Source organism: Hyperolius riggenbachi, chromosome 1, assembly GCF_040937935.1.
Source record: "Hyperolius riggenbachi isolate aHypRig1 chromosome 1, aHypRig1.pri, whole genome shotgun sequence".
In the NCBI taxonomy this organism is placed as follows: domain Eukaryota; kingdom Metazoa; phylum Chordata; class Amphibia; order Anura; family Hyperoliidae; genus Hyperolius; species Hyperolius riggenbachi.
The window spans coordinates 268,378,596-268,401,868 of NC_090646.1; the positions used below are offsets into that span (position 1 = coordinate 268,378,596).

General features: G+C 44.1%; 1 protein-coding gene across 3 annotated transcripts in view; it reads left to right on the plus strand.

The window, feature by feature from the left end:
• HPSE (heparanase) overlaps positions 1-23,273 on the plus strand; it is an 83,777-nt gene that overhangs the window by 32,372 nt on the left and 28,132 nt on the right. For 2 of the 3 annotated variants that reach the window (XM_068233522.1, XM_068233521.1), the window contains exons 8-11: positions 3,095-3,201; positions 3,505-3,619; positions 10,064-10,191; positions 11,963-12,106. In XM_068233522.1, coding sequence (XP_068089623.1) covers positions 3,095-3,201; positions 3,505-3,619; positions 10,064-10,191; positions 11,963-12,106 — 494 coding nt within the window. The remainder of the gene's footprint in view (positions 1-3,094; positions 3,202-3,504; positions 3,620-10,063; positions 10,192-11,962; positions 12,107-23,273) is intronic. The other variant, XM_068233523.1, reaches the window with a different exon arrangement.

Consider the following 23,273-nt stretch of genomic DNA (forward strand, 5'->3'; position numbering starts at 1 on the left):
ACTCACTCCCTAAAGGGGCTCCCTGTCACTCACTCACTCCCTAAAGGGGCTCCCCTGGCACTCACTCACTCCCTAAAGGGGCTCCCTGGCACTCACTCACTCCCTAAAGGGGCTCCCTGGCACGCACTCACTCCCTAAAGGGGCTCCCTGTCACTCACTCACTCCCTAAAGGGGCTCCCTGTCACTCACTCACTCCCTAAAGGGGCTCCCTGGCATGCACCCACTCCCTAAAGGGGCTCCCTGGCACGCACTCACTCCCTAAAGGGGCTCCCTGTCACTCACTCACTCCCTAAAGGGGCTCCCTGGCACGCACCCACTCCCTAAAGGGGCTCCCTGGCACACACCCACTCCCTAAAGGGGCTCCCTGGCACGCACTCACTCCCTAAAGGGGCTCCCTGTCACTCACTCACTCCCTAAAGGGGCTCCCTGTCACTCACTCCCTAAAGGGGCTCCCTGGCACGCACTCACTCCCTAAAGGGGCTCCCTGGCACGCACTCACTCCCTAAAGGGGCTCCCTGGCACACACTCACTTCCTAAAGGGGCTCCCTGGCACTCACTCACTCACTCCCTAAAGGGGCTCCCTGTCACTCACTCACTCCCTAAAGGGCCTCCCTGTCACTCACTCACTCCCTAAAGGGCCTCCCTGTCACTCACTCACTCCCTAAAGGGGCTCCCTGTCACTCACTCACTCCCTAAAGGGGCTCCCTGTCACTCACTCACTGCCTAAAGGGGCTTCCTGTCACTCACTCACTGCCTAAAGGGGCTCCCTGGCACTCACTCACTGCCTAAAGGGGCTTCCTGTCACTCACTATCGGGGTCCCTGTCACTCACTACCTAACTGGAGGCGCCTGTCACTCACTAGCTAACCTGGGGGTCCCTGTCACTCACTACCTAACTTGGGGGGGCTACCATATTAAGGGGGAATTCTGCCTATTTATGTGAAATGCTGTCTATTTATGTGCCTCATGACTGCTGAATGTGTCTTGTTGGGAGCCTTATGATTTGTTGGGGGCCTCATGATTGCTGAATTTGTCTTGTTGGGGGCCTCATGATTTGTTGGGGGCCTCATGATTGCTGAAATTGTCTTGTTGGGGGCCTCATGATTGCTGAATTTGTCTTGTTGGGGGCCTCATGATTTGTTGGAGGCCTCATGATTGCTGAATTTGTCTTGTTGGGGGCCTCCTGATTTGTTGGGGGCCTCATGATTGCTGAATATGTCTTGTTGGGGGTCACATGATTGCTAACTGCGAGACTATGGGAAAAGCTGAATCCTTATCATATGAGACAATAGCATTAAACCTACTTTTTTAGCGTTTTAAAACAGAAAATAAAACTGGGAGGTTCTAAAAAATTGAATACATTTTTCAGGAGTAGGATGGATGAAATTGTTTATCTTCACAGTTTATTTTCAACTTGGATTTTCCATAATGTTCATGTATGAGTTAAAACGTTTGTACAGTATTTAGTTTAAATTGCTGTTGCCACTTTGCGATAGATACCGGTAAGTGACTTTTGGGTTGCAGTTTGGGCACTCGGCCTCCAAAAGGTTCGCCACCACTGTCCTAATCTGATGTCCCACCATTGCTAGGTTCATGTAAATTTGTCTCCACCCGTTACCACACCTATATTCTGGTCCATGGCCCACCCATTTTTTGGTGCGGCGCGATAAGCACGCCGCACAACGTGATCGTCATATTTTTGGCACGCTAGCTGCAGTGTGCTGAATTCTGCTGCCTACAGTATGTACAGTATACGCTGTTCTCTAGTGCTTGCACTGTGTGCTGATTTACCTCCAGTGTGTACAGTGTAAGGTGTTACTATGTGCCTTTATTGATTGTAAACCAGCTGTATTGTATGCTGATCCCTGCTACTTTCAGTATGTACAGTATTAGCTGTAAAGCCTGGTACACACATACAATTTTGATTAGCCAATTTTAGCTCTGTTCATAAAATTCATTGTCTGTTGGCCCACTTAATGCACGGGGGTGGGAAATTGGGGGTCAGTGATTGACCAATCAAAATTGTATGTGCGTATACATCTTTGATCTATGCCTATACTGATTGTAAATGATCGAAATAAAGGACAGGGGGCTCCGTCCAATATTTCGATGGGCAGGCCCGTTATCCGTAGCTTACACCGCTGCTAAGTTCATGTACATTTGGCCCCACCCATGGCCACGCCCATTTACCTCCCCGCCTGGTGCCCACAGGACCACTGATCTCCAAAGACCCTAGAAACGCCCCTGCTGACTGCAGCCAATTGAATTCATTTTATATTGAGTGGGCGCAAATCTACCTGTTTACATTTTTTAATAATCAGGTGACATCTGCATTATTGGTGATACTGCAGATCACTAATAATCAGATTCTCTCTGCTTACTGACACCGGTCATTACAGAACAGCAGACCACTAGTATGGATGCATTACGCAGTCAGATCGAGACTCTAACCACCTCGCTTAATAACCTCATTGAGGTGGTTAATTCGCAACAGACTCAGATCAACCAATCGGCTGGGTCTGTACGGGTCTTGCAGACGACTGTGGCCACAGTGCAATCCCCTCCGGTCACAGATCTCCGTCTGCCATTCCCCGAAAAGTTTTCAGGGCAAAGATCCGACTTCCAGAACTTCCACAACCGGGTCTTGTCTTATTTTGAGTTACGACCTACTCAGTCAGGTTCTGAGCAGCAAAGGGTGACCTTTATTAAGACCTTATTTTCCGGTAACCACACCTCTGAGGAATCACCGTGTGGTGGATATTTCCACAGCCTTGTATATTGTACATTGTTGATTGTTATTTTCTTCTGCTACGGTATCCAGAGGTTAGTTGCACTTGCATTATTGGTGATTCTGCAGATCATCAATAATCAGGTGACATCTGCATTATTGGTGATACTGCAGATCACTAATAATCAGATTCTCTCTGCTTACTGACACCGATCATTACAATGAGGTTATGTTCTTAGAAAAAAAACATAGGTTAGGTTTGATTTACTAGACCAGATTTTAATCATACTGTAGATTCATTTAAGCATATACCAACATACTATTCTTATTTCCAAAATGACAGAAACTGTTGTTTGTATATTAACAGATTGTTAGTGAAACTGTTCCTGGAAAGTCAGTATGGTTGGGTGAAACAAGTTCTGCCTATGGAGGTGGACGTCCCGGATTGTCAAATACATATATTGATGGATTTATGTAAGTACTACATTGACACAAAGTTTGAAGCGCTTCAGACTACATTTCAATATCCTAAATGAGTTAAGTGAACAGCACAAAGTCAACAGCAGACCTGTGCTGGTTAGTTACATTTTAACTTTGCTAGTACACTAGTCTGAATCTTTGGCTCTCTGTCAGTTTAGCCCTGAATTTGAAGACCCATGGAGAGGAGTATAGGAGTGTTTACAGAGAGGATGAATACACGGGTTTGTTAATTAGAAAAAAGGGGTTATAGACATTATGCATGTTATCTGCAATGTGTATTTTTCTCCTTCCATACAGGTGGCTAGACAAGTTGGGAATGTCGGCTAAATTAGGAATTGATGTGGTGATGAGGCAGGCTCTCTTTGGTGCAGGATCATACAACCTGGTGGATTCTAACTTTGAACCTTTGCCTGTGAGTTATACATCTATTTAGTTTCTTCTGTTTACCTACTGAAATAATGAATATAAATAAAGCTAAATGACTATCTCAGAAGCCATATTATCTTGTCTATGTGAAGATTCCAGAGTCGCTACATGACTTGCAATGAAACTAAATAGGTGAAGATGTAGTGACTCTGACCCAGCATTGGTTATGGGGGGTGGTGGGAGAAAACCAGTCAGTATCTGGTGTAGCCATCATTTTCCTCATGGTCCCTAAGCAGGATAAGCATAGTCCTTCTTGTATGTATGTTTTAGCAGCCTTTGTGGGCTGACTCTTGTCCCCTGTGCCAGTACAGTCCATTTATCAAATGGTATAAGTAGTGCAGTTTGTTGCTCCCAGGCAATCTTATTTATTTTATCTATTTATTGTATTTATAAAGCGCCAATCTTAGGGCTCAAACCCACTAGCTGCTTTTTCTAAGCGCTAGTGATTTGAGACATCTCAGTCTCATAGAATTCATCAGGTTGTTTATTGTGGCCTGTGGAATGTTGGTCCACTCCTCTTCAATAACTCTGCGAGGTCGCTGAATATTGGCAGGAAGTGGAACACGCTGTTGTATATGTCGATCCAAAGCATCCCAAACCTGCTCAATGAATGACTTGTCGGGTGAGTATGCTGGCCATGCAAGAACTGGGATTTTTCAGCTTCCAGGAATTGTGTACAGATCCTTGCAATATAAGGCCGTGTATTATCATGCTGCAACGTGAGGTAATGGTCGTGGATGAATGGCACAATGGGCCTCAGGATCTTGTCATGGTATCTCTGTGCATCCAAAATGCCCCCCCCCCCCCCAAAAAAAAAAATGCACCTGTGTTCCTTGTCCATAACATACACCGCCTGCCCATACCTTAACCCCACCACCACCATGGGCCACTCGATCCACAATGTTGACATCAGCAAGCCGCTCACCCACACAACGCCACACCCACTGTCTGCCATCTGCCCCGAACAAGGAAAACTGGGACTCATCCATGAACAGAATGCTTCTACAATGTGCCAGATGCCATCGAATGTGAGCATTCGCTCCCACAAGACTGTTACGACCATGAACTCCAGCCAGGTCCAGACCCCAGTGAGGACAAAGAGCATGATGCAGATTAACTTCCCTGAGATGATTTCTAATAGTTTGTGCAAAAGTTATGCAAACCAATTGTTGCTGCAGCAGTCCGGTTGGCTGGTCTCAGACAATCATAGAGGGGAACATGCTGGTGTGGTTACACGTGGTCTGCAGTTGTGAGCAGGGCTGTGGAGTCGGTACAAAAATCATCCGACTCCGACTCCTCAGTTTATGAAACCTCCGACTCCAGGTACCTAAAATTGTTCCGACTCCAATTCCAACACCACATCCCTGGTTGCGAGGCTGGTTGAATGTATGGCCAAATTCTCTGAAACGCCTTTGGAGACAGCTTATGGTAGATAAATGAACATTATTCATGGAAAATTGCTCTGGTAGATATTTCTGCGGTCAGCATGCCAATTGAATGTTCCCTCAAACATTGCAACATCTGTGGCATTGTGCTGCGTGATCAAACTGCACATTTCAGAGTGCCCTTTTATTGTGTCCAGACTAAAGGTGGCCACACACCATACAATTAAAAAATCAAATTTTTCACAAATTTGATAATTTCAACCATTTGACCCGAAAAATTGAAAGCTTTTCTTTGTTTTCGATCAATAAATCAGATTGAATTTCCTGTTTCTTTGTTTTTTTTTGTTTGTTTTTTTTGGAGATTGGACATGTTTGAAATTTCAGACCAAGTTTATCAAGAATTGTATGGTGTGTGATGGATTGTCAATTACTTGATGTACAATTCCAATCATTTTTTTTTTCTGAGCTTTCAATTATTTTATTCATCATTTGGGAAATATTGATAGGTGTGTGGTACATTGGTCACATTTTTGAATTGTTACAATTAGTCAGAAAAATTGATTGCTATTCTTGAATTGAACAGATATTTAAAAATTGTATGGTGTGTGGCCACCTTAACCACTTGAGGACTCAGCCTTTACCCCCCCTTAAGGACCAGCGTGTTTTTTTATGATCTGTGCTGGGTGGGCTTTGCAGCCCCCAGCACAGATCAGGTTGCAGGCAGAGTGATCAGATCGCCCCCCTTTTTCCCCCCCTATGGGGATGATGTGCAGGGGGGGTCTGATCGCTCCTGCCTGCCTGGGTGTTGCAGGGGGGGGCACCTCAAAGCCCCCCTCCGCGGCGAAATTCCCCCCCTCCCTCTCCTCCCTCTCACCCCTGGTGATCGGGGCTGCACAGGACGCTATCCGTCCTGTGCAGCCTGTGACAGGCTGTCCTCTGTCACATGGCGGCGATCCCCGGCCGCTGATTGGCCGGGGATCGCCGATCTGCCTTACGCCGCTGCTGTAGCAGCAGCGCCGTTCAATGTAAACAGAGGAGACAAACGTCTCCTGCGTTTACATTTTGTCTGCGAGCCTCGATCAGCGGCTCGCAGGCTATTCACGGAGACCAGCTCCGTGATCTAACAGGAAACGGCCGCTCGCGCGAGCGACCTTTCCTGAATAATTAGGGATGCACTTGGCGACGCAAATGTGCGTCGCTGGTCCTCCAGCTACCACTTTGCCGCCGCACGGTATGAGTATGCGGTCGGCAAGTGGTTAAGGCACACCTATGCAATATTTATGCATAATCAGCACCTTGATATGCCACACCTATGATGTGGGGAAAGTTTAACTTGGCAAAGGAGAAGTGCTCACTAACACAGTATTAGACAGATTTGCAAACAATATTTTTAGAGTAATGGGTGTATGTAGAAAATGTTTCAGATTTGAGTTTAGTTACGGTGACCATACGTCCCGCTTTAGCCGGGACGCGTCCCGCCTTCGGGGTCCGCTGTCCCAGGATGCCTTGTGTCCCGGGAAGCATCCCGCTTTCGGCAGCGGGACGTCCCGGCCTCGGGATGCTGGCCACCGTAATTGCAACTGGCAGCGGCATCTATTAGACGCCACGCCAGTTGATAGACCACAGCCCCGCTCCAGCCTGCATAGTCTTCCGGCGGCAGGTAGAGCAGGGCTACGGGTAGATGGCTGCCGAAGCCCTGTACTGGAGACTATTTGTGTCTCCCGTACAGGGCTTCGGGCGCCATCTTCCCGTAGCCCTGCTATTCCAGCGCGGGAGACTGCAGGATGAGCGAGATGGTCCGGGGAAGCAGCACGCCGGCCACGTGAGGGGACTTCTGTCAGATGAGTAAATTCTTTTTTCTTTGCAGGTGTTATGTTGTCCAAATTGCGTTATTTACTGCTGACATGTTGTCCAAATTGCGTTATTTACTGCTGACATGCTGCCCAAATTGCGTTATTTACTGCTGACATGTTGTCCAAATTGCGTTATTTATTGCTGACATGTTGTCCCAATTGCGTTATTTACTGCTGATATGCTGTCCAAATTGTGTTATTTACTGCTGACATGTTGTTAAAATTGCGTTATTTACTGCTGACATGTTGTCCAAATTGCGTTATTTACTGCTGACATTCTGCACACATTGCACTATTTACTGCTGACATGCTGCACACATTGTGTTATTTACTGCTGACATGCTGCACACATTGCATTATTTACTGCTGACATGCTGCACACATTGGGCCATATTCTATTGATGAACTCGCCAGTGCTAAGCACTGCCGAGTTCTTAACTTAGTTAAATTCAATGATAATGCTGCACAAGTACTAGAAGAGTACTTGAATACAATCCGAGCTGCAGGCAGTGTCCTCTGTATAGGCGTTCCACACTTTAGATTAGTCCAATACTGCTGCGCTTGTATCTCTCATGGATCCAGCAGGCATATGTGGAAAATAGAAACAGAGAGGGGAACATAGGGTGTAACGTAGGGACTGCTTCACCCTTAGTGTAAAACCACACACTACCAGAAACAGTGAATGAGCCCCAAATGCACCAGGACTACCACTAACTCTCCCTATGAATTGGCTGCTCACCCTCAGTCTTCTTGCTAGTAAACACAATCACCGGCAGCCATTGCCATCGCACATAAGATCCGCAACATCAGCGCCTCCGCCGGCTGGGTGTAGTGAAGAGCCTCGTTTCCTAAGTGTCTGTGCATGCGTCCAAGCTCCGCCCTACCCGTTTCGTCACGGGGCGTGACTCATCAGGGGCAGCAGCATTCCCCTCCGGAAACAGTTTTGGAACCATAGGATGAACTTGGTCGCCCAAAATTCCTAAATAGTCTCGGCTGTTAATTCTTCCATGAAGTGAAATCATTGGCCCGGCGAATTTCCAAGAAATAGCACCCCAGATCATCACAGAACCCCAGTCATGTTTTACGGTTGGGAGAAGGCAGTCTGAATAAAATGCTTCTTTCGGCTGTCTCTAAATGTACACTCGGCTGGAGGTCGTAAATAAGGTAAACGATGATTCGTCAGACAAAATCACATTTTTCCACTGCTCGAGGGACCAATTCTGGTGGTTTCTACACCACTCTAAATGCTTTGAAACATTTGTCTTTGAGAGCAGAGGTTTTCTAATTGCAGTTCTTCCGTGGAATCCAGATTTGTGCAGCTCCCGACGAACAGTTTTTTGTGGAAACTGGGTTCTGTAGGTGTTTATTCAGCTCTGCAGTGATTTTAGGAGCCGTGCTCTTGCGAGCTTTTCTAACAATTCGGTCTTTTTCAGACAACTTCGACTTTTGGCGACAACTGTGCTTTGCTGAGGACATTTTTTCCTTCTCTTTCAAAGGCAGTCATTACTTTTGAGACAGTACCTCTTGAAATGCCAAGCATGAAAGTCTGAGAGATCTGCCATTTTTTATAAATTATAACCAACATACATACATAAATATATATCTCCTTCATATCCCAGCCAGGGCATGGAGTCTGTATGTTCCCCCTGTGTCTGCGTGGGTTTCCTCCAACATGCCAAACATATACAAATAAGTTAATTTGCCTCTCCCTAAATTGGCCCTAGACTACTATAGTACAGATTAGATTGTGCTTTATTATTATTATTATTAAGTATTTATATAGCGCCGACATATTACGCAGCGTTGTACAGTGTATATATATATATATATATATATTGTCTGGTCACTAACTGTCCCTCAGGAGCTCACAATCTAATCCCTACCATTGCCATATTATGTTGTGTAAGTACTGTAGTCTAGGGCCAATTTTAGGGGCAGCCAATTAACTTATCCGTATGTTTTTGGAATGTGGGAGGAAACCGGAGTGCCTGGAGGAAACCCACGCAGACACGGAGAGAACATACAAACTCTTTGCAGATAGTGCCCTGGCTGGGATTCGAACCAGGGACCCAGCGCTGCAAGGCGAGAGAGCTAACCACTACGCCACCGTGCTGCCCATTGTGCTTAGGGGTATTAGGGGTAATATTCAACTCCTCTTCCTTTTATTCCTCATATTCACTCGCTAACCAGCTCCTGTCATCTCCAACTCAAAAACCTGTCTCATATCCGACCTTTTTCTAACTCAAGACACCACTAAAATGTTAATACATGCTCTTACAATATCTCACCTGGACTATTGTATCATACTACTTTGTGGACTACCTTCTAACAGACTGGCCCCGCTCCAGTCAGTACTGAACTCAGCTGCTCAGAACATTCATCTTTCTTCTCAATCTTCCTCTGCTTGCCCCTCTCTGTCAAGCTCTTCACTGGCTGCCAATTAACCAGTGGTACCAGTTCAAACATTTAACCCTAACCTACAAAGCTCTCCACGATCTCTCTCCCCTGTACATCTCCTCACTAATTTCCAGATACCAACCCAATCGTAATCTCCGATCTGCACATGACCTGCTGTTGTCCTCCACTAGAATAGCCTCTCCACGTTTGCAAGATTTTGTACGCGCTTCCCCCCTCCTCTGGAATGCCCTCCCACAACACATCGGTCACTCGCCAACCTTTGTTACCTTTAAACGGTCACTAAAAACTCACTTGTTTCGACAAGCATATGCTCTACCTTGGGCCACTCCCCCTTTGTCCGAGGACCAAATTGCACTTCTACTAGATATGCTAAAACACGCTGCCTCTGTTTGTTTGTGTTCTACCCCACCTCTTGCTCCCTTCCCCCCCTCCCCCCCCCCCCCCATTCCTTTAGACTGTAAGCTCGCAAGGGCAGGGCTCTCTCCCTCTTTTGTGTCCTGGAAATCATTATGCATTTTTTTCATCATATATTGGTGTACACCATTGTCTGTCTGTATTATGTACCCTATGTTCGATTCTTACTTTGTACAGCCCCACGGAATATGTTGGCACTTTCATAAATCAATAATAATAAAAATTGTGAGCCCCTCTGAGTGACAGTTAATGACATGAATATATACTCTGTAAAGCGCTATAAAAATACTATATTACGAAAAAAAAAATATAGAGCCTCGTGTCCTGAAATATTTCTAATGTTTCTTATTACTTTATTAGGATTACTGGCTGTCTCTATTGTTTAAGAAGTTGGTTGGAGCTATTGTTCTGAATGTCAGTTTTAAAACTTTGCAGGATGTAAGTGAAACCAAGATTCGGGTGTATGCCCACTGCACAAATATTAAAAAGTAAGTGTATTTCTTTTTTTTTGAAGCCTTGTGTATACGAATAGACACAGTTAGTAGTGAATGCCGAGAAAGGAAGTACTATGTTGAACAAGCTACTACACTATGAATGAATGAAACAAAACAAAAAAAAGACTGTTTATGTACAAATACAATCTTCCCAAAAATTAATACAATGTTAACCACTTCCATGCCTCTGGTTATTTCCCCTTAAAAACCAAAACAATTTTCACACATCATGCTCCGCCCATTAATTTGCCAATAACTGTAACGCCACTTATGGCACCAAAATTATCTATAGATTGTTGGGTTTATTTAGGCTTTCTTTAAGTGGTACTTTTTTGCTAAGCATTTTTATTTTGTCTGCCTGCTTCTGTTGTTGAATTATTTTATTTTATCTGCATTTTAAATGGAATAATAAAAACTGAAGACATTTTTTTCCCCTCAATTTTCACCCATTAAAATGTTAAAATAAAACGTGCTACGACATCAACCCATTTTATTTGTCCTGGTTATAACCATGTTTAAATTGTGTCCCTAGTACAATGTATCACTACGATATTTTATTTGGAAATAAAGGTGTATTTTTTACATTTGCGTTACTTTATACTAGATCCATAATTACAAGCCCTTATTTGCAAAATAGTGATATAGCCTAATGGCATACATATTAAAAAGTTAAGTCCCTAACGTAACTATTTGATTTTTTGATTTTTTTTTTAATGCTTAACTTTTTTTTTAAAACAAGGTAACTATAGTGAAGAGGGATATAAGGGGCTAAAATTGGGGATTTTTTAAAAATGAATTAAAGGGAACCTAAAATGAGAGGGATATGGATGTTTCCTTTTAAACAATACCAGTTGCAGTCGAAGATCTCAGCAGGACTGACAAGCAATAGTGGTTGAATCACACACTTGAAACAAGCATACAGCTAATCCAGTCTGACTTCAGTCAGAGCACCTGATCTGCATGCTTGTTCAAGGGCTGTGGCTAAAAGTATTAGAGACACAGGATCAGCAGGAGAGTCAGGCAACTGGTATTATTTTAAAAGGAAAAATCCATATCCTGCTCAGTTTAGGTTTCCTTTAAACATTTGTAAGTTCATTTTTATTTTTGGCCACTAGATGTCCCCATACTATTCTGTGTACTGAACAGTAAACATGATGTAGTAAAGGACTGTGACTTTTACTTTCATTTGCGAATGACTAGCAGCATCTCATTGATGCCGGCTGATCATTCACTATCTGTGAAAGGCAAAGACTGATTAGAACATTAAATTATTACATAATAGTTAATTTCCATATGTAATACATAATACTAGTATAAGTTAAACAAGCCCATTGTATTGTTGCATGCAGTTGTGTACCTATCCATACAGGCTTAAAGAAACTGTAGAGAGATCTCTAAGTACCCCATATTTCTCATGTCTACTGCTTGCATCCCTGTCAAATTCTATGGGTCCAATCCAATTCACTTTTTCTTCTAAGTTTTATTGTCTCCTAGGTGATATTTTCAAATCTTATAAAAATTAAAGAAATGCCCTTTAAACCACAAGCAAGAAAGAGAACACTCACATTACTTTTGCCATTGGTTTTCGCCAAGTTTTTGGTGCTTTTTCCATTGTATAGTGCTAAAAAGTTATTTTAAATAAAAGAAAATGATATCTTAGAAGAAAAAGTGATTTGAAACAGGCCCAATGTGTTTCTCTTCCTGAAAACGTTTGAGCATGAATGATCTCATTGTACATGAGCTGAGTTCTTTCTTCTTTTACTAGTCCAAAATACAGAAGAGGAGATGTTACTTTATTTGCCATGAATTTGTATAATGATACACAACAAATCCAGCTCCCAAGATCCCTGTCTGGAAAGTTCACAGATGAATATCTACTTCTCCCTGGAAATGGAGGACTGTTCTCAGAGTATGTTGACTAGAAAAGTGTATTTGTCTATGCATGATGTATGCAAAACTTGCTGATGGCTGGCCTATTTTACTGATATGGCAAGTGAATCTGCTTGTTTCCTCCCAAAAACACATAATTATGCAGCCACCCCCCCTCCCCCCAATAATTAGGCTGTGTTTCCCTAAACAAAGCCACATAATTAGGCCGCATTAACCTCCAAAACGCATAAGGCAACATTTTTCGGCAAATAAACACATTAGGCAATGGGGGTGCAAACTGGTGGTAAGGCTGCATCTCTTAGCAGTGTTTCCACCTATTATTAAATGTGTTGTCCTAGACTCCAGAAGGTCCATACAATATGCACTGTCCAGAAGAGAAGTCCAGCTATGTCACCTCCCAACATCCGGCCATGACCTAGACCAACTTTTGACTAAATGATAGTCATACGAGAAAGGATGGGTCCATTATGTGCTGGAAACTTGGATTTTGATATGAACTCTGAGAATCAGCCTGGATCAGCAGAGCCCAGTTAGTGACAACAAACAGTGCTCCTGAGATGGTAAGAGTGCATTTTTTACTGTTACCACCAACTGAAATTTACTGTAAGTCCCCATAGGATTTAGAGTTAAGCCAGGATAAATAATGCAAATCCTGCCAAGAAATTAGGAATTTGACAAATGCTGAATGATTTGGAAAGGAGTTTAAAGAGTAACTGTTAGGCATAAAATCAAAAAGAAATTCTCTATTTTTATATGGTAAGCAAATAATAAGGATGCTAACCAGGCAATCCAAAAGTTAAAAATCACTCTTAATTTTCCTCTCAATAGAATATAATTTACCAGGTGCCCTGGCTCTTATTTGGTACATCTTCCGCACAAGAGAATTTGCAGTGCATGCTGGTTTTCATTTTCTTCTTTACTTTCCTCCCCTTTTCCCCTCAGACAAAACTAATGCAGCCTGATTGGTTGAAGTTTCTTTCACTCCTGTTTTCCCCTCCCACACCTCTGTTCTTCTCTGATTGGCCAATTTTTTTTTGTGCTAAGAAGCTGAGAAAGTGACTCAGCTGAAATTCGATCCATACAAATAAACCAGGTCTGCAAAGTCACACAATGATTTGAGACAATGCACTTCTTACTGCAGAGCTGTACAGGAGTGCCTGATGACTGGGAGGAGGTCAGGTAATGCAAACACAATCAGAAAGAGGAGAGGAAACAGAGTAAGGGTGGAAATTACATCAGGATTGGCTTCAGATACTGGTATTCTAAAATGGAAACTGACAAACAGCATTCTCTTATTTACTATATAAAACTCACTGAAATCAAAATGTGGACAGTGCAATACATGTTATGTAAGAAGAGCAAGTATTTATCTACTAATATGTGTGTTTTTTTTTCTGAGATAGTATGGCTAACAACTTCTCTTTAAGAATTCTGTCATGAACCGCCCCACGGCAAGCCTGCAGAAACGGTTCCCGAATAGGGATTTGACCAGATTGAGAGGGGAAGCAGCCTTATTCAAGCTAACACAAGGCTGTCACCCCTCAACAACACTTCTCACTGCCACCACTAGCTGCTGCTAGACACTTAAACCATTCCCATTGTCGAGTGGCCTGCACTCAGTCCAGCGTTTTTGTATTTGGGTCAGCTTCGCGTTTAGGCCCAAATACAGGAATGCCACACACACATGCAATCACACAGTAGCAAGGCACAATCCCAGTAGTACAATCAGGCACTGAACTTGTAATGCAAATTACACAACAGTCTCTCTCTAGGACTACGAGCTCTGCTACTACATCAGAAGTCAGGCTTATTAGATAAATATTTAATATTCCAAAAAGTGGAACAGTGCAGAAAGGAATATATATACAAAAGTTTTACAAAAACAAAGTAAAAATTACAAAGACATACAGCAAGACAGTTTGCAAAAATAAAACCAGTATTCAATGTTACCAGCATGAAGGTCTGAACGTTGTTTGCGGGAGAACGCAGAAGCTGGTTGGACCAGGGCAGTTCTAGCTTCTTTGCTATCTCCTGGGAACTACGAGTTTTGAATTTCCTATGCTGACTTTTTATAGCAAGCCGCGTATCATCAGTCCAGATATAATTTAATTACCTCAGAAGGTTTGCACAGATCTCTTGTAATATCCTTGCTGGCTGTGATATGCAAATGTCAAAGGTTTCCTGTCCCACCTAGACTCTAGACAGTCCGATTGTATATTGGGGCAACAGGGGGCTGTTTACATATATACAGAGTTCAAAGCGATGCAAACACTTCCAGCCCAACTGATTGGGTAATTGTCTAATTAAGAGTTTCCTTGCTAGAGGCTGACTAAATATCACACAATGGCCAGGTGGGATATTCAACTTAACTGGACTATTCAATGCAGATTTCCCCTTTCAAGATTGCTTCCTAATTTACCAAGTGTTCAGGTGACAATTATTTCCAAAGCCAGACGGCTTCTAACGGACATACACATATACACAGCAGACATAAAATACAAAAATATGGCTTCTGTACTATATACAATATCACACATAGCTGCTATATCATCACAAATGCAACATACTATGTGAATGTAGCATAGCTTAAGAATTGAGTCTGGTCAGTAATTAAGCTGAGGATAACTGTCTTATGAGTTATTGTAATATTTCAAGTTCAAGGGGCTGGGGAGTGGTTGTGCAGTCAAGGGACATTGCTGGTGAAAGGAACAGTGCTGTGGGTGTATGTAAATGTGATTCTGGTATGTTCTAATACAAACATTTCAAACTCTGGCCCTCTGAGCCATCAGATTTGGCACTCAGGTGGTTTCCCAACTTTGTATTATGTTTGGCCCACTTAGGACCACCAGAGAAGCTATATTGGAGGGTAAGCCCTAGATCACCAGGGAAGCCATATGGGGAGGGGGAAAGCACTAGATACGAGGGAACTGTGTAGGAGAGGGAGGGGGGCCACTAGACACCAGGGAACAGTATAGGGGAGGGAGGACCACTAGACACCAGGGAACAGTATAGGGGAGGGAGGACCACTAGACATCAGGGAATTGTATAAGGGAGGGAGAACCACTAAACACCAGGGAACTGTATAACAGAGGGCCACTAGACACCAAAAAACCATATAGGGGTAGGAAGAGGGGGCACTGGACACTAGAAAAATTTATAGGGGATGTAGAAGGGCTATTAGACTCCAGGAAACGTTACAGGGGAAAGAGGTGGCCACTAGACATTGAGATTGGCCCGTGACTCGGTACCAGGGCTCAATTTTGTCCCACTTTGTATTTGAGTTTGACACCCCTGTCCTAATATCTCTGCATAAGAACTAAATCAGTATTTGGAAAAATGAAATATTTGTATTATTGATTAACTACTTTTAAAACTTTCAGTTAAGAAAGATGTAAACTACAGTCATCTTTTTATAGCGTAAACAAGTCAGATACTTACCTATGGAGAGTGGCTCTGTCCAAATACTGATTTAGTTCTTATGCAGAGATATTAGAACAGGGGTGTCAAACTCAAATACAAAATGGGCCAAAATTGAGCCCTTGGACCAAGTCACATGACAATCTCAATGTCTAGTGGCCACCTCTTTCCCTTATAAAGTTTCCTGGTATCTAATATCCCTTCTCCATCCCTTATAAAGTTCCCTAGTGTCCAGTGCCCCCTCCTCCTACCCCTATATGGTTCCGTAACGTCACAAGAGGACAGCGCTGACACAAAAGAACCAAGAGGGGGCAGGGAAGGCTCGAGAGGCACTCTCCATAGGTAAGTATCTGACTTTTTTTTACGCTATAGCATAGTATATTTACTTTAAAGTGTACCAGAGATCAAAAGAAGTAAAGAATCAATACTTACCCGGGGCTTCCTTCAGCCCCATAAGGTCGTCTAAGTCCCACGCCGTCCTCCTGCGGTCTGCCGTTCAGCCGCGATCAGCCCCAGGTAACTGTCTCAGTTGGGTCCAGTCTGGGTCTTCTGTGCATGCGCAGTAGACCCAGACTGACACAACTGAGCCTATTACCGGGTCTGATCACGGCTGAATGGCAGACCGAGGGATGGCGGTGTGGGACTCAGACAAGCTTATGGGGCTGGAGGAAGCCCCGGGTAAGTATTGGCTCTTTACTTCTTTTGATCTCTGATTTACTTTAAAGAGTACCTAAATTAGAAATTAAAGTTTGCTTTAAACCTAATAAGTTGCCAAGATATATAAAATCACACAAAGTGTGATTTTTTTTCCCCCTCACCCCAGGGTCCGTACTCCACATATGGTCTTGAAATCCCTGCCCCCAGGGTGAAATTAGGCCCTGGGCCTTTTTTGTCTTTCCAAACCATAGGTTCAAAAGATGCTGGGGGGATTGATGTCATAACTCCACCCATGTGATCTAATCTAGGCAGACAGACAGACATATGAAATAAGAATTATAGCAAAAAGACATAAGACAGGCTGCTACAGTTTTCCTGTGTCTTCTCTGTACTACAGATTGTGAAAAGATAAGTAATTTAACCCAGGCAGGCTGAAAGCAGGGGAGGAGGGAGCAGAGCTGACCTTTGGGGGGGGGGGCAAGTGGGGCAATCGCCCCAGGCCCCGCGCTTGAAGAGGCCCCGCGCACCCGCCACTAATTTAATATTCACTGGCACTGGCTGCGGGCCGCCGATGGCCGATCGCTCGCTCACCTGAAAGCCCCTGAGGCTTCCTGTATGTGGAGCACATCGGCATCCGGACGGTGCGCTGCATGTTCCTTTCCTCTGGGCTGCTGGGTGCGCTCTGCGAGTGACGTCACGAATGACGTCATACGCATGTGCAGAGAGCGCTCCCAGAGGGACGGCGGCCCGACCAGAAAAGACCACCTGACAGAGCCTCTGTCTGCAGCAGCCTGCTGCCAAGACATATTTCAGATGTGATACCGGTCCGGTAGGATTATGAGGGACACACAGACGGGCTATTTAGTGAATTTGGTCGGGGCACTGGGCCTGAGGGAGCAATAATTCCCTGCAAATTCTGCAATGAAAGTGCAAACAAGTGCAGTGTTCATTGCAGCACTGCACTTGTTTGCACTTTCATTGCAGAATTTGCAGGGAATTGCTTATAAAATCACATAGAACATACTGTGCACTGACTGAGCCTCTTGCATTATTAGCAATGAATGTTATCCATTCCTCACAGAGTAACAAAGTAATAAGTATATTATATATGTTACTTAATTATAAATCCACTTCAAATAATATGGAAATTTGGAGGTTCATGTTTCACAAAAGTGAAAAATTCACATTGTTGTAATACCTTTTTGTCTTGCAATGATTTTTGCTTCTCACTTCTCATGATACTTAAATGTGTCATCAGGCAATGTTTAAGAAAATAAGCACTACTTACCAGGGGCTTCCTCCAGCCCCAAGCTCCCAACATGTCCCTCACTGCAGCTCTGCAGTCAGCCGTTCGCCGCAGCTCTGCCACGGTCCCCGGCGATGACGTCAGGGTGACCTCCAGGTCAGCCAGGACTGCGCGAGCGGTGCTGTCAATCACCGCCACGTGGGCAGGAGCAGACTGCGCAGGCGCTGAACTACTGTGCCTGCGCAGTCCACTCTGGTCCACGTGGCGGTGATTGACAGTGGCGCTCGCGCAGGCGCAGTACAGGCTGACCTGGAGGTCACCCTGACGTCATCGCCACGCACCGGGAGCGAGCTGCGGCGAACGGCTGACTGCAGAGCTGCGGTGAGGGACATGCTGGGAGCTTGGGGCTGGAGGAAGCCCCTGGTAAGTAGTGCTTATTTTTATAAAAATAGCCTGAAGACTCCTTTAAAGGAGTCATCAGGCAAATTGCATAAAATACAGGCTAATTACCTGGGGCTTCATCCAGCCCCAAGCTCCCAGGATCCAGCCCCAAGCTCCCTTGGCCCAGTTCCGCCAGTAGTTCTGCATCTGCGCAGTATGCTCCGGTCCACGTGGCGCTGATTGACAGCGCCGCTCTCTGCACATGCGTATGGTGTCATCTCCGGGGACCGGGAGGCCTGCGGCTGCGAACGGCTGACGGTGGAACTGGGCTGAGGGACATGCTGGGAGCTTGCGGCTGGACGAAGCCCTGGTTAAGTAGCCTATATTTTAAGCGATTTGCCTGATGACGCCTTTAAATCTGCGATACTTCACAGATATAAGTATCACAAGAAGCAAAAATCATTGCAAGACAAAAGTTGCTACAACAATGTGAATTTTGTGAAACATGAACCTTAGAATTTCCAAATTAATTGAAGCATGAGCTCCCCCACCCCCGCACTTAAAACCACCATGCAAATGTTTAAAAGTAAAAAAATCTAATAACATCATGATCTTCACCTCGGTAGCTATGGCTGTGTGATAAGTGATAGGTGACCATAGCTCAGAGCCTCAGTGGTGCCTGGAGCTGGAGGGGCTTTTGTATCTCTTTCACGCTTCCCAGCCAGCCCAGCATCTATCCCCAGCCTGACTGATACCGCTAGCTCCCCTCCAGTCCCCAGCCAGCCTGTACCTATCTCAAGCTCCCCAGCCAGCCTCTACCTATCCTTAGCTCCCCAACCAACCTGAGCCTAGCACCCATCCCCAGCAGCCTGGTACCAATCCGTAGCGCCCCAGACAGCCTAGTACCCATCCCTAGCTCCCCTAGGGAGCTTGGGATAGGTACAGGCTGGCTAGAGACTGGATGGGGGGGGGTAGGGGTGTATACCAGACTGGCTAGGGATGGGTGCTATGCTTTATGGGGAGCTGTGGATGGGTGCTAGACTGGCTGCAGAGATGGGTGCTAGGCTAGCTGGGAAGCTGGTGATGGGTGCTAGGCTAGCTGAGGAGCTGGTGATGGGTGCTAGGCTAGCTGAGGGTTGTTAGAGGTTTAACAACATAGTTACTTTAAAGGGAACCTGAACTGAGAAAATTATTTAAAATAAACACATTATGTAGCTGAAAATAAATATTACATACTTACCTCACTGCCAGGTCCTCTCAGAAGCTCCCCATTTTCTTCTTACAGTGATCCCTTCCAGTTCTGACAATATTTTGTCAGAACAGAAATATACCAGTTGCTGTCAGTTATATATCAGCTGCTGTCGGGTACAACCGAATGTGCAAGGTAATGTCCATGTTTGCCTATGGCTCAAGTGGGCGATATTACAGTTTAAAAGTGTGCTGACCAGGAAGCTGTTATGGGGTATTGGCCATTCTCAAAATGGAGGACAGAGAATTCCATTGATCACAGTGGACAAAAAGGACGCAGGAGAGGAGAAAGAGATTGATAAGTAGACTACACAGAGATAAGTATGACATGTTTATATTTATTTTGGCTTTTAATTTTCAGTTAAGGTTCTCTTTAACCTATTTTGGTTTCTGGACGTAGAAAATACGTCCAGAAACCATGTGCGCTACCGCGCGCCCCCGCGGCCGATCGCGCGCGTGCACGCGCACTCCAGGCCGCGGATTCGGTAGTCAGGGAATAAATGTATCGGACTATGAAGTCCGATCACTGATTCCTCTCCCCCGCTGAAAAAGCGACAGCTTCTCTCGGAAGCTGCGCCTTTTCTGGCCATTCACTTCCTGATGCGCCACTCTAAGCGTATGTTACGCTTAGAGTGACGTCATGTAAACAAACTCATGGCCGCCATCTTGTGGCCAAAAAGTAATACTACACCTGAAAATAGAAATGAATTAAAATCAACACACATTTACATTATAAATCTATTGTTTACCCCCCACCCTCCCAAAACTACCCAAATAAAATGTTTACTATAAATAAAAAAAACCATTACAATAAAAAAAAAAAACATGTAAATATTTACCTAAGGGTCTAAACTTTTTAAATATCAATGTAAAGATGAAATATTTCTATATTTTTTTTATTTTAAACTTGTTAATAGTGATGGATGCAAAATGGAAAAAATGCACCTTTATTTCCAAATAAAATATTGTCGCCATACATTGTGATAGGGACATAATTTTAATGGTGTAATAACCGGGACATATGGGCATATACAATACGTGAGTTTTAATTATGGAGGCATGTATTATTTTAAAACTATAATGGCTGAAAACTGAGAAATAATGAATTTTTCCATTTTTTTCTTATTCTTCCTGTTAAAATGCGTTTACAGTAAAGTGGCTCTTAGCAAAATGTACCCCCCAAAGAAAGCCTAATTGGTGGCGGAAAAAACAAGATATAGATCAGTTCATTGTGATAAGTAGTGATAAAGTTATAGGCTAATGAATGGGAGGTGAACATTTCTCTCGTGAAAACCACGGAACCTGAATGGGTTAATCTGCAGTATAGTAAGACAACCACAAGATGTTGTGTGTAAAACGTGATGGTAATCTTCATGGCATTGACATTTCCTGTATTCACTCTATATTATCATAGCTGTTTGTAAGCTATATATATATATATATATATATATATATATATATATATATATATATACAGTGGGTTGCAAAAGTATTCGGCCACCTTGAAGTTTTTCACATTTTGTCACATTACTGCCACAAACATGCATCAATTTTATTGAAATTCCACGTGAAAGACCAATACAAAGTGGTGTACATGTGAGAAGTGGAACAAAAGTCATACATCATTCCAAACATTTTTTACAAATAAATAACCGCAAAGTGGGGTGTGCGTAATTATTCGGCCCCCTGAGTCAATACTTTGTAGAACCACCTTTTGCTGCAATTACAGCTGCCAGTCTTTTAGGGTATGTCTCTACCAGCTTTGCACATCTAGAGACTGAAATCATTGCCCATTCTTCTTTGCAAAACAGCTCCAGCTCAGTCAGATTAGATGGACAGCGTTTGTGAACAGCAGATTTCAGATTTTGCCACAGATTCTCAATTGAATTTAGATCTGGACTTTGACTGGGCCATTCTAACACATAGATATGTTTTGTTTTAAACCATTCCATTTTTGCCCTGGCTTTATGTTTAGGGTCATTGTCCTGCTGGAAGGTGAACCTCCGCCCCAGTCTCAAGTCTTTTTCAGACTCCAAGAGGTTTTCTTCCAAGATTGCCCTGTATTTGGCTCCATCCATCTTCCCATCAATGTTGTAGCAGCAGAGAGAGAGAGTAAAGCCAGCACTGCAATTAGGGTAATTTATTGATAAAGATAAAAGCACTTACAGTCAAGTAGCAGCTAGATGCTATGGCAGGTTAAGTGGGCGCCAGGTCTGTGTCCCCCTGCGGACGTCCGTTTCGCGCTAACAGCGCTTGTTCACCGCAATGGGGAGAGTGCGGTGAACAAGCGCTGTTAGCGCGAAACGGACGTCCGCAGGGGGACACAGACCTGGTGCCCACTTAACCTGCCATAGCATCTAGCTGCTACTTGACTGTAAGTGCTTTTATCTTTATCAATAAATTACCCTAATTGCAGTGCTGGCTTTACTCTCTCTCTCTGCTGCTACAAGTTTGAAACCTCACTCCTCCATTGTGCTGGAGCACGCAATTTAAAGGGACTTATACCCACACAGTCTACAGCACAGCATAGCCCAACCCAACCCCCTGTTGTAATCTCTTCTGAGTGCTGGAATCCTACTCTTTCCTGTTCTACATCTTCCCATCAACTCTGACCAGCTTCCCTGTCCCTGCTGAAGAGATGCACTCACCGAGCATGATGCTGCCACCACCATATTTGACAGTGGGGATGGTGTGTTCAGAGTGATGTGCAGTGTTAGTTTTCCGCCACACATAGCATTTTGCATTTTGGCCAAAAGGTTCCATTTTGGTCTCATCTGACCAGAGCACCTTCTTCCACATGGTTGCTGTGTCCCCCACATGGCTTGTGGCAAACTGCAAACGGGACTTCTTATGCTTTCTGTTAACAATGCCTTTCTTCTTGCCACTCTTCCATAAAGGCCAACTTTGTACAATGCATGACTAATAGTTGTCCTATGGATAGAGTCTCCCACCTGAGCTGTATATCTGTGCAGCTCGTCCAGTCACCATGGGCCTCTTGACTGCATTTCTGATCCGCGCTCTCCTTGTTCGGCCTGTGAGTTTAGGTGGATGGCCTTGTCTTGGTAGGTTTACAGTTGTGCCATACTCCTTCCATTTCTGAATGATCGCTTGAACGGTTCTCTGTGGGATGTACAAGGCTTTGGAAATCTTTTTGTAGCCTAAGCCTGCTTTAAATTTCTCAATAACTTGATCCCTGACCTGTCTTGTGTGTTCTTTGGACTTCACGGTGTTGTTGCTCCCAATATTCTCTTAGACAACCTCCGAGGACTTCACAGAGCATTTGTATTTGTACTGACATTAAATTACACACAGGTGCACTCTATTTAGTCATTAGCACTCATCAGGCAATGCCTATAGGCAATTGACTGCACTCAGATCAAAGGGGGCCGAATAATTATGCACACACCACTTTGCAGTTATTTATTTGTAAAAAATGTTTGGAATCATGTATGATTTTCGTTCCACTTCTCATGAGTACACCACTTTGTATTGGTCTTTCATGTGGAATTCCAATAAAATTGATTTATGTTTGTGGCAGTAATATGACAAAATGTGGAAAACTTCAAGGGGGCCGAATACTTTTGCAACCCACTGTATATCTGTATGTGTTGCTTTAGTAAAGACTTATATCTAGTTCAAATGGGTGCCTATCTGCATGTACACAACACTAAGTTCCAAGAGGAATGGGTATTAGGCTGGCAGGTGAAGGGTGCTAGGCAGCCTGGGGTGGGTGGCTGGGGATCTGGGGGATGGTACTAGGCTGGCTGGCTGGGGATGGGTGCTAGGCTTCCTGGGGCGCTGGAGATGGGAACTAAGCAGTCAGCTTAGTACCCATCCCCAGCTAGCCTAGCACCCATCCCCAGCCAGCCAGCCTAGTACCTATCCACAGCTCCCAGTCCAGCTTAGCACCTATTACCAGCCAGTCTGGGAGGGTTATCAGACTCACCAGGACTGTCACAAGTGTTGTCTCTAGTGGTACTGGGTTTGTTGAAACTAATGTAATAAAACACACTTCCAGATCATGATGACATCTCATCTTTATTAATCTGGTGTCTTAGTGGTAGTATTTGGTACAGGCTACACATTGAATACCATTGGGTAAAATATACTCGCCTAAAGAATTATTAGGAACACCTGTTCAATTTCTCATTAATGCAGTTATCTAATCAACCAATCACATGGCAGTAGCTTCAATGCATTTAGGGGTGTGGTCCTGGTCAAGACAATCTCCTGAACT